The sequence below is a fragment of the Empidonax traillii genome, unplaced genomic scaffold, assembly GCF_003031625.1.
Source record: "Empidonax traillii isolate 1590-97213 ecotype Southwest subspecies unplaced genomic scaffold, ASM303162v1 scaffold508:size451158, whole genome shotgun sequence".
In the NCBI taxonomy this organism is placed as follows: Eukaryota; Metazoa; Chordata; class Aves; order Passeriformes; family Tyrannidae; genus Empidonax; species Empidonax traillii.
In genome coordinates this window covers 267752-279419 of record NW_020955701.1, presented here as the reverse complement: position 1 = coordinate 279419, position 11668 = coordinate 267752, and the positions used below count along the sequence as shown (strand labels likewise).

The 11668-nt window shown below is 38.1% G+C and overlaps 1 protein-coding gene and 1 long non-coding RNA gene across 2 annotated transcripts in view; both read left to right on the top strand.

Moving 5' to 3' along the window:
* The first annotated feature begins 2111 nt into the window (after positions 1-2111).
* Positions 2112-3651, top strand: LOC114064020. The gene is made up of 2 exons (XR_003572672.1): positions 2112-2165; positions 3203-3651. It is a non-coding gene; the product is annotated as an uncharacterized LOC114064020 (long non-coding RNA).
* Positions 3652-11203: 7552 nt separating this feature from the next.
* The window catches only part of CTNNA3 (catenin alpha 3), a 245727-nt gene continuing 245262 nt past the window's right edge, over positions 11204-11668 (top strand). Inside the window, exon 1 of the mRNA XM_027896663.1 lies at positions 11204-11311. Coding sequence (XP_027752464.1) covers positions 11287-11311 — 25 coding nt within the window. The 5' untranslated portion in view covers positions 11204-11286. The remainder of the gene's footprint in view (positions 11312-11668) is intronic.

Below are 11668 nucleotides of genomic sequence, written 5' to 3'. Positions count from 1 at the left end.
CTTTATTTCGTAGTAGAACTAAGAAGAAACCTGTTTGGGTTTTTTTTTCCCTTTAAATGGTAATTACCTTTTTTTTACGTTCACATGAATCTGGGACCCGGGATAAACGTGCAATTTCAGTAAAACGTAATAAATCGTGGGAGTTGGCGGCGAGCTGTGTAGAAGGCACGCGGTGTGTTATGTGTAACCCATGGAACTGAACGTGGAAAAAAAATTGGCGTCTGTCTCTCCTTGGGAAAAGTTGTTACTTGAGCAACTCTGGAGTGACCTCCAGCGTTCTTTGTGCAGGCTGCAAGTAGAGAGAGCTCCCAGTACATCTTGCAGGTACCCCGTGCGAAAGGTGCAGCTTTAAGTATTTTGGTACGCCAATCTTTGAAGATGAGCAGTGATCCAAAAGGGCTTGCAGCTTAAAGTCCTGGATACTGAGCTAGGGAAACTCAACAATATCTAAAAAAGACACTAAAACTCAGACATACAAGCCTAGAGTAAAACACTGAGATTTCTGAACTGCAATAATGTCTGTTGCCAAGTGCTGGAGAACCTCTGCCTGTGCAAGATTTAATTAATAAAGCATGCTATCTACTGTACATAATCCTATTTTTTAAGACCTTAAAGTCTGAGATACTTGGCTGCCTTTAAGAGACTGAGGCAGCTTGGGTGGGGATAGAGCTTCCTAATCTGCGTGGGTCCTTCCCCACACATCAGAGGAAGATCCTTGTCCCCAATGGGCACATCAGCTTACCTATTACAGAAATTCTGCAGGAATACTGTCCTGTAGCCGTTAAGCAGCCCTGAAGATGATTACATATTAGACTAAAAGCCTAACTAAAGCATTTGGCATGTCACAGGCTGAAGTTAATCGTGTATATGCATAAACATTGCTAATTTGCATACAGTGATACTGTAAGAAGATCAGTTAAGTATCAGAATTCATGCATATAAAATTGCTTTATGAATGTATTGTTCCAGAATTTTTGAACCTATTGGCACCTGTCTCTAAATGGAAATAGAAATTACAGCCTTCATGACAGATTGTGGGAATTAGAAAGTTTTCATAAAATTATAATGCACTTGCTTTGGAAATGCAAAGTAAATTAAAGCCATCAATGCTTAGAATTTTGCTTCAAGGCAGTAAGAAATGTGAGGTAAACACTAAAAAAATAAAAAAAAGCTTCAGTATATCTCAAGGGCTTTTAAAGAAGATTTAACTGATCCAAAATGGGCAGGATAATAGATAAAATTTCTCAATGGGTAAGTGTATTTTGAAAGTGAATTTAACTCCCCAAGGAATCGTAAAAGTTTTATTTCTTAGTGCCTTAAAACTAGCAAGAGCTGGACATTGGAATAGATAACAGAGATAAAAGTCTGGTTTAGGACTGGTATATAAAATGATGGTGCTAGGGTAGTATTGCCTATATTTTTTTCATGTTTTTCATTTCTGCAAGTATAGAGGAGAGATACTGAAAAATCTTCAGTAGGATATGGACAGATTAACCAACCAGTAGAAAAAATGCCTAAATGATTTCTTTAGAAATATGGGACCTCAATCTTTCATTTTTCTTGCCTTTCTTGACCTTAAGTGCCATGTTAATTTTGTGATGCTTGTTCCATCCCTTCTCACCCATTTGCTCTGTGGCCTTTTATTTAACCATTCTCCATTAGCTTTACCAATTCAGTAGTTTCAACTTTTATTCCTGTTACAAATTTATGATGCTTGCAGCAGAAAAAATAGATTAGATTCTGCCCAAGCTAACAAGTGGAACAGAGCTTTGTGCTTATGGGGAACTTGGAATATTCAAGAGTAAATTTTACATCTCCCTTGAAGGATGTAAGTGAATTAATGACCCCAACAAATTATTGTATTAGAACAGCTAATATAGTCTAGCACCACTGGAATTTCATTTTAATGAAATTACAGGCTCAGTGTTACAAGATTATCAAATTATATCACTGAATTTTATTGGTGGTGTCAGTGCGGCCAAATGTTTAGTTGCATTCTTATTTTTAAGTAAATAATCCTAGTAAATTTAGGCATGTCTGCACTACTGGATTACACTCTTTTTTCTTAATACATTTTACCAGATTTATTTGCTTTTAAACAAAATGAATATAACATTTGTGTGTTTTATACACAAATTTACTACTTTTTTATGAAAACAAAGAAGGTAAGCAGATATGCTTTCAAAATCCAGCTATACTAAATATCACGTGAAAATGCTAATCTTTGCCAAAAATGCCCTCATGGTAAGTTTATTAATTAGCTTTGGCTTTCACAGGGCATCTGCAACACCATAAATAAAGAGTGACACATCATCCACCTGTACAAAACCAAAATATGCTTCTGGCTCCCATTCTATGTTGCTTGACTTTGGTCTCCTTTCTGAGCACAGATCCCTGTGTGGTTTGGAGACCCTGATTTACTTACCTTTTGTCTGCTTCAAATCTTAAAATACATTACTTTCTAAAAGTTATTGTTCATTTCATTGTATTTTGCACTTTGATAGGTTTTTCCCCATTATGGTACCAGTAACACCAGCAGGTGCATGTCGTGTTTAGCACCTCCAGATCAGCAGAAGCTTTAGAAGGTTTAGGTGAGAGAGTGGTCGGTTATGAACAAAAACCCTTCATCAGAAAATCTCCCTGTTGGTCAGTGGTTGACTTAGTCACATTTGTGCCTAAACTTTAAATCTAATTGGAGTATTGACAGGTTGCAATTATCCTGGGCAAAAGAACACTCTAATTCCTATTAAACCTCAGTGATAGATTATAGCAATAAACCTTTTCAATTCCGTATACATTGAAAATCAAACATGTACATTTTGAATTGCAAGACCTTGAATGAAGGTAAAATTCAGTAACAGAATAAATACAACTTTGACTATCCATTAGATTCAGCTTACCTTGGGTCTTTCATATAAATAACCCCCTTTTTCAAATCAAGCTTCTCCATATGCATTGTTATACAACGTTAGAACTAATTACACACCTACTGTTTACCTGTGCAGAAATCTTTGGTATACAATATTAGCACACACAGTTAGAAGTTTGATTTTTATAGATCTATATTGTTGCTGATTTCTGTCACTGAGGGGCTGCATGCAAAGAAACACAGTGACAATGTGGTTTTTTTGAGTTGTCTGAGAACCTGGTGATCTTCATGAATTAATCTTGTTTTAATCTTTGGTTATTCTCTCCTTTATAGCCTACATTTCCTCCTCAAGAAAGATATTCCTGATTAAAATTCCAAAAGATTGTTTGAAGAAACCAATCTCGAGCAATGGAGGTCTTGAGATTTGTGTCTTTGTGTGGATCCCCAGAAGAACTAAGGAGTTTAGGAACTTCAGGCACTGCTGTTTCATTTCTGACTCTTAAGATATGATATGAATAATTTTGCAATTTAAGCTTCCAAGCTGCTAATTTCATCCTGCATGGTTTCTCAGTGGTAGGGGGAATTAGTGCCTTGTCAGAAGAATGCTTTTAAAGAGTTGTCCCTTGAAATAATATTTTTTATTGTTTGTATAGAATTATAGCTTACAGATTCAATATAGTTCTGACAAGTTTCATTAAATAATAATGTACAAATGTGAAGTGTATTAACTCTGTTCAATGCTTCTATTAAAAGTAAATAATTTAGTAAAGCAATTGAAAATAGAAATGACTAATTACTGGATTTACTTTTCATAGCTGAGGGCAAATGGAGAGTCAGAATATTGGAATGCGCTTGTAGATGTGGAGACCTTGGGAAGCAATGGTGAGGAGGGAGAGGTGGACACAGCTCAAAGAAAATTTTGGTGCCAGGGAAAAACTTTAACTTGGGAAGGAATTTGTCCTCATGCAGGGTGCTGTGTATGTTCCATTTATCTGTCTGCTGAGAGGTGACTCCCTTGCTGCAAGTGATAAAATTGTCACAGCCGTGCCTGGGGGCCCCTGCAAGGGGGGTCGTGCAGGCCATAATCACAGGGGAGGAGTTTTATTTCTGAACTGTTTCAAGCTGTTGCAGCAGTGTGAAATTTTGTTAAAGAATTTTATTTGAAAATTTTCTTTGGCCTTGTTTAGTCTAAGTTATTTAAGAAAACGTGATGACATCTCTGCGGGTGGACACAGGGTTATGTCCAAGGTCCTGTTTCTGCTGTGTCCGTGCCCTGATGCCGTGCTGGGATTAGATTTAGCCACTCACCAGTAAGGAATTTTTCACTCACCTTTTGTGGGAATGAAATGCAGGTACATGAGATGCATAAAACCCTGATGTGAATCAACCAGTTTCCTTACGTGGATGATCTCAGGCCAAGACTGGGATGTACTACAGATTGTGTTCACCCAATGCAGATACAGGTACTTAGTTTGATTTGAAATTGTATTTATTTTTTGTGGTTACCTTACTTGATTTATTAAATTTTCAACATGTTTGCCAGAAGTGCTGGGTCTGACTAGGTCTAGCTCTCACTCAAAGCTGTGAAATCCTGTCCAGAGCGTTAGGGCAGAACATACAAAAGGGAACCAAAGGGAAGAAAAAAAATCACAGGAGTTAGCAAAAGAGGCTGGAAAACCTACCACCTGAAAAAAGAGTGTGTATTGGAAGGAAGGATACCTGAACAATGACATAAAATGGTTTTAAGTGAACCCCAGCGAGTAGGCTCAGTGCTTATGAACTACCTGTCACGGTGTGAAGGGAGTGGCTGGAAATGTCCCCTCAGTGCAGTGCAGGGGGAGGAGCAGGGGCTGGGGCCCCCTCAGGTGAGTCCCCCTCCCCTCAGGTCCACTCTCAGTCAAGGTGTGTTTCCCTGCCTGTCTTAAGGAATGGGGCAGGAGCCAGTGACTGTGCTCATCCTGGAATTCCAGTGGCCCATAGCAGCGGGATGGGTGGTGTTCACTTCATGTGGTGTTTCTCCTTGAGGTTCAGGGTTCTGAACAGAAAGACTTGGGCCTCCAAGGCCTTTTCTTCAGGAAAGTGAACTGGGATTCTTTTCTTTTTCAAATGTAATTTGTGCATTTAATTGACTCAATACATCTCTTCCTAGTAGTCGCAGAGGAATTTGGGTATATACAGAAGTTGATGGGCTAACAGCCGTTTACCAATTCCAAATTTCATGGTTGAAAGACCAATTTTCTATTTGTGTCCCTATCAAAACAAAGAGGATCGCTGTTCACCACAGTGATAATTTGCTTCAGAAGTGAAACACTGATATAGTTACAAAGATCTAATGATTAAAGAGGTGTAAAAGGGATAATCTGCATAACTCCATTTGAATATATGGAATTTTGCAATTAAGTGAATCGTGTTTCTGTTTGTTCTTAACTTTAACATTCGTGAACTGAGAGAGCTACGACATGCTGAGAAATACTAACTCCATTTAGTAAGATTTATACTTTCATTACATCACACAGTTTTAATACAGTACTCAGAAAATTAAATCTTTTTTAGTCCAGCATCTTTCTTCTCTGTTTATTGTTGTTCATGCTTCCTAAATTCATGAATTACAGGTGAGCAAAGAAGGACTTTTTCCAGTGGGCAAACTTGAAATATAAACCTGAGAGGAATGAATTACGGATAAAATTGTAAGTTTAATATGGCAATACCAGGTACATTTTCCTGTAATAAATTATTGTATAATCTAGGAAAGTCTGCTTAGTTTATATGAATAATATTTGATACTTTTGCCTCCATAATCCATTTTGCTGCATTCCTACTATGCAACTTTAAGTGCAGAAGACACTAATAAAATCACTTGGCCAGTGTAGGACAAAGCCCAAATGTGATTGATTTATTTTTTCTCCCTGTTCCTTGCAGCTGTTTCTGTACTGTCTTTGTGGTTTTTTTTCTTTCTCTCTTCTGAGCAGTCACAAGATGTGCTCCTTCCTTAGTTTGGTTTTTTTTTCCCCCTCCTAGTTGAGCCTCTCCAGTGCTATTAGATGGTGTCAGATTATCTCAACCTTTGGGCAGTCTGTACCCTTTTTACCTCTAAATAAACTAAAAATAGCCAAACTGCTTAGGTAGAAATTTTGCAAAATGAACATTCAGCATGACACGTGGGCCTCATACAAATTTTCAGACTGAATGGTTTAAGACTGCTAAGATCTTAAGCAGCAGAATAGAGTCTCTAGCAGAATAGATACAAATATTGACCAACCTCTGCCTTTTTGGAATTTCCAGAGGGTTTTTTTCACATGAGTGCTATTTCAAACTGCATTTCAGGATACCCAAATTTGCTATAATAGCAAATTAGCAAGACTTCACTCATGTCCTAAATGGCTCTGTTGGTGGAAAATCTTATAAATGTGGGATTATCAATCTGGAAGTATATTTTGGTTGCTTTGTGAAGGTAAATAAAGAAGACTGTTCATACAAACAGCGTGGTTTGTATGAACTTTTGTGATTTGTACAGTGCATCTCTGTTTGGGCTGGGATTTACAGTAATGGTCTTTGCTTGCTTTCTTGCCCTTTCCCTCCTCATGTTCCACCTAAACCTCCCTGATTTTTGAAGGGGTTTGTCATTTACTTCACTGATGTCTGATTCAGGATCTAAAAGCTCAGGTCAGACCATGTTTGCAAGACTAGGAATGAGCTTGGGTGTCTCTTAAGTGGTGGTTTCAGTCGGGCACTACCAGTCTGGGCGGAGTTCCAGTTGAATACTGCCCTCCCTGTTTTGACTCTTCCCCTCCTATTTTGTTTTCTCATGGACTGGGAATGACAGGCACCCATTTGCTCTCACTGTCGGTGCCTCAGGAGTCAAGCTGCATCCAGAGAGTTCTTCACAGAGCTGTTTCTAGGAGCTTTTTAGTTAAATTCTTGAATCAGAAGGTAAGATTGAAGAGGAATGTAGGCAATTTTCCATGTTAGTGGAAGTACATGAAGCTGTAAATGGAACTATAGTTGTTTAATAAAATAATAACTTCAAAATTTAATAAGAGTTAAAATGCTGGTTTTCTTACCCAACTTTCTAGAAAAAGAACTGTAAACATGATTGTTTTAAAAATGTTAATAATATTTTAAATCATCATGGTCACGTCATTTTAAGCCAGTAGCCAAAGTTGTGCCATATGTTTGCTTATTTTCCAGCCGTGAGAAACCATGTTGGAATAATGGAAAAGGAAGAATAAAATGTTGCATAGATACTGCTATTTTAAAAAAATTTCACTTACCCCCTTGCACTTTTCTGGATTTTGCATCTTGTGCCAGGAAGGTTTATGTAAATGTATATTTATCATGCCTCAGTGTGAAAATACTGACTTACTGCACGATTTTATAACTTTGTTTTTGATTTTAAAATGTAAGAGACACTTGTTTATAAGTGAGGGGTAATGGGGGACTGTTATGTTCAGTACAACATTCTGCATATTTCAAAACCTTTATGGGCACCATTTTCTGTGAAGTAAAATCCATTTGGATTTCTCCTATTAAAGACAAGAGCTGTGTTCAGAGCCAGTGAAGCCCAAAAGATATCCAACAGCAAAGAATTAGGCCTCGTGACAGCCATTTGGGAAAAATGCATATTGAACTGTTAATGTATTCTCCTATTCCAAATCAGTTGGTCGATGCTGGAAGACTAATCTACCTCGGAAGAAAGTTTGGGGCTTTGTGTCTTTTCCTTTACGGTTGCTCTTCACCCAAATGATTGAGTTGAAATGAGAGCCAAGGTCAAAATGGCAGGAATGTCTTCAGTCTGTATTGCTGAAGCAATTTCACCAGAAATGCTGTATCAGCTACATGTAGAGGTTTTTTCTGAGCCAAGTTTTGATGTGAAACTGGTTGTCTGAGTTGATAAAGGTAATAGGGTGCCATGCACCGGAAACCCCATCAGAGGAGGAAATGTGCATGTCAAGGTCTTTTCATTTATTCAGGCATGGCATGGTGGGATTGTGGTTTTGCTTAAATACTGTTTTTCTGTCCCTGTTTATTGCGTTATGCTTTCCTATGTGATGAGTAGCACTAGGTAGCTTGCTTGCCTGCATCCAAAGTGATTTTCAAACGTATCTCAAAATCAATATATATACTTAAAAAATATCAGTCACGTTTGCTACCCTTAGTTTTGGGATTGTTTTGTGCATATCTGTAGGCAATGGGGAAGAAAGATACTATTCTAGAATACTAAACTACTGTTTGGGTCACTGGACAAAACCAATAATGCAAACTTTTATGTCAGTTTGAAAATAGTTACATTAAATAGTACATGATGGTGAAGCGTCCTGGGGTAATGCATTGGTATGAAACAACAAAATCCACTGGCAAAATCAGCTCTACAAAGAATAAAAACCCACGTTTTTTTACCTCATAGCAACCAAGTAAGACATTTGTGAAGCAAAGCAGTAGAGCGTAATGTTGGAATAGATAATTGTCAGCAAAAAGGGGAAATGGGAAATTGCACATAACAAAAAAAATTTTAAAACCTGTTAGTGGCACATCATGGAATTTTTGTTAGCTAATTTTTTTTTTTTTAATGAGTTGAACAATATCCTATTTTTAGTGGAAGGTCAACTTGAACTTTATTTAAACAGAGTCTCTGGTTCTGAATAGAGATAGGAACACTTTAAATGTGATAACAAAAGGGAGGGATTGGAGCCAGACCTTCTTGACCTATCCTTAGGAGCCCAGGATAGCCATCCATGTAAGAACTGTGTGCCACTTAAATAGAGAGGTGTCCTTGTTCTGGGCTCAAAGTGCATGCAGTGAAAATAGCACTGACACTCATGTGAAAGGAATTTTTTTCTTTAAGAATTTGAAACAGATCCAAAAAATGTTTGTTTGTAGTTTTTTTTTAATAAAGTAAATATTTTTTCAGTACCTTAAATATTACAGGTGTAGTTCCAAGACCAAAAACTTGCTCCTTGCAAAAATGTACCTGGAAGAAATGTTACCAATGTAAGGTTCTTAAAGTGTTTATTAACTAAGCAGTATTCTTTTCATTCTGCTGTCACTCACAGTGTTGTACATCCACTAGATCTCCACTGAGCAGGGCAATGATTGAGTTTACTGGGAATGTAGTGAGACTGTTGTTCCCAAGTTCCTGTGGTTACATTTCAGAGGAGAAGAGTTTTCTCGCTGTGGCTGTAGGCTTAGCACCATAACAGACTTTTTTTGGATAGCTGTTGGTTGAAAAGCAGTCTGGCATGCCAGTGCAAAGCCAAAAACTGTGTAGCTGGTCAGGCTGTAGGATTCACACTTCTGCTGGAGTGGCTCCTAGAATTTGTCGGTGTGTTGCAGCTGGACGTGTCTGCACTCACCAAAGGCAGGAATTCTGCTAGTGTGTTTAAGGGACATGAAGGTGTTAGCTGGCCTAGGAATAATAATATGAGTATCTGGGTAACCCTAACATAAGAGTATGGAAGAAGATGTTGTATACTTTAGATTTTTAGTGTGAATTATATTTGGAAATGTTTTACTCTCCTTAGCCTGATTATTGGCCTTAGTTAAAGAAAGTGGGATAAGGTGCTCCAGTGAGTAATATGGTTTTATCCCAGCACTCTGTCCTTGATTCTGCCACTGGCATTCTCTGTGATCCTGGGTAAATAATTTTCCCTTTGTGATTCTATTTTCTTATGTGATATTGAAACACAGCTTCTGCTTTGATGGAATGCACCGTAGGAAAACTAGGCCTGAGTGTTAAACAAGGAAAAGAGAGAATGTTCTGAATGTTATAACCTCTGGGAAAAAATCTTATTTTTTTGTCTCACTAGATATTGGAAAGTTTCCATGAGACAAGTTTGTTGAGGTGTAATGCTTTCTCCCATATCAAATGTTATTTTTCCATAAACCATAATTAAACTTTTTCATGCCATGAGATTAGTCATGTGGATTCTCCAGTATCCATCCAGAACTAGGCTCATGCTGCTTTCTTTTCCTTGGTAGCTTGATTTTAAGGGAAGATGGGTGACACTATTTATGCTGAGAACTGTGTTGAAGAACTTGGTGGAAATCCTATGTTCTTGGGAATTTCAGCTGCTTTTCAGATGTGGATTGAGAAGGTAGACACAGGCAGAAGTGAAAGGGAGTATAAAAAGAAGTGCTGTAGTTTTTAAAGTTGTTTTCCAGGTACTTCACTGCAAATATACACCTAAATGCAAAGCCTGTTTAAATAAAGTAGCTTTAAGTTACTAAATATTATTAATGGATCTGAATCTTGTCACCTTCTTCAATTTTGCAGCTTGTCTTTCCTTTGTGATGTCTGTGCATTAACATGGGCATAACATGCATGTTTCTTGTTGCCAGTGGTAAGAAGTAAGAAAGTCTGAGATGGTTGGAGGGTAACCTGACAGCTTTGTCTGGAAATCTGAATAATTTGGCAGGTGCATTGTAGGTTTTCCCTGGTATTAAATGCACCAGATCATTCCCAGGTGTTGGAGATACTGCTCCGTTCTGAGCCTTGGTCTGGCCCACAAAGTACAGCAGGTCTTCAAGCAAAAGAATTGTATTGGGAACAGAACTAGAACATTTTAGCATTCTGAATATCTTATATGTCAGCTAGAGAATTAAAGAGAAATACAGCAATTATTTTTGTGGCTTCTCTGAAGTCTGATTTGCACTGGCTATACTGGCTCTGTAGCAAAAAGACTAACAAATTCTATTCCCAGAGTGCTATTGATACTGATTGACTAAACTGTATAAGAAATATTGTAATTAGGAACAAATAATAAAAAACATTCTATTACATATTTTTCACTTCTTGGAAATCCTCCGGTGCCCTCTGTGTGTGTGTCTTGTTAAAAAGCAAATCCAGACTACTTTGTCTTAACAATTTTTTCTAGTCTTCCCTGTTTTTCAGAAGCCAATAGGCCTATATGCATTTTGTGAGATTGATAAGTTAATATATTTTATGTCATTATAGAGTACCACACAATAGAAAAAAACAACAGAGAAAACAGATTTGGTGCCAAGTTACTGGGGGAAAGCCTTATGAATCCCTTTGCTGTCCAGCTCAGGAGTCTGAGAGTGAGTCATTGCCAGCAGACAGAAGTTGGCATACAACCAGAATATAGGGGATAACAGTGGCTATGCTAAAAATTCCAAGAAGGATCATTAGAAGTATGACACGTTTCATGTCATCTAATTATTCAAAAGCTTTTGAACTCTTATTTTTGTTGACATACTTGTGCCCTAGGATATAGCTTTAAGGATGCCCATCCCCCTGCCAGCCCTCCAGCAGCCACTGTGTCCTGTCAGTCATCCTGAAATACACTGGAGAGCTTGTCAGGCAGTCCCTTGCAGATGCCTCAGAAGCCCCATAGTGAGCCACAGCAGTTGCACTGAAGTTCCTAACCCAAGGAAATTACGTAGTTGCCTTAGTGCTGAATATGGACCATGTGTTTTCTAGGATAGGTGAGTGATGTGCTGTTGGCTTTTTAATGTTCTAGCAGGAAATGGATTCTAAAGTTAAGATTTTCTAAGTTATGCAGAATGTCTTTGGCTTTGCTGTCTGACACTTTATCTATAGGCAGATAGTTTAAAAGCTGCAGGTGCTGCGTTCACATTGTTCTGCAGGTGGATACAGGCTCTGGCTGTTTTTCCAGCGTCTTCGTCCATGTCTGATGAAAAGACAAAATCCTGCTGATGCTGAAGTTTGTAGCACTCGGTAGGAGCGTGCAGGTGGTTACTTTTCTGGCTGTTCTGGGACACAACTGTATCTTGTGACCCATGCTTAACATCCTAAGTGTTGCAAGAGCTGCCAGTCTCCAG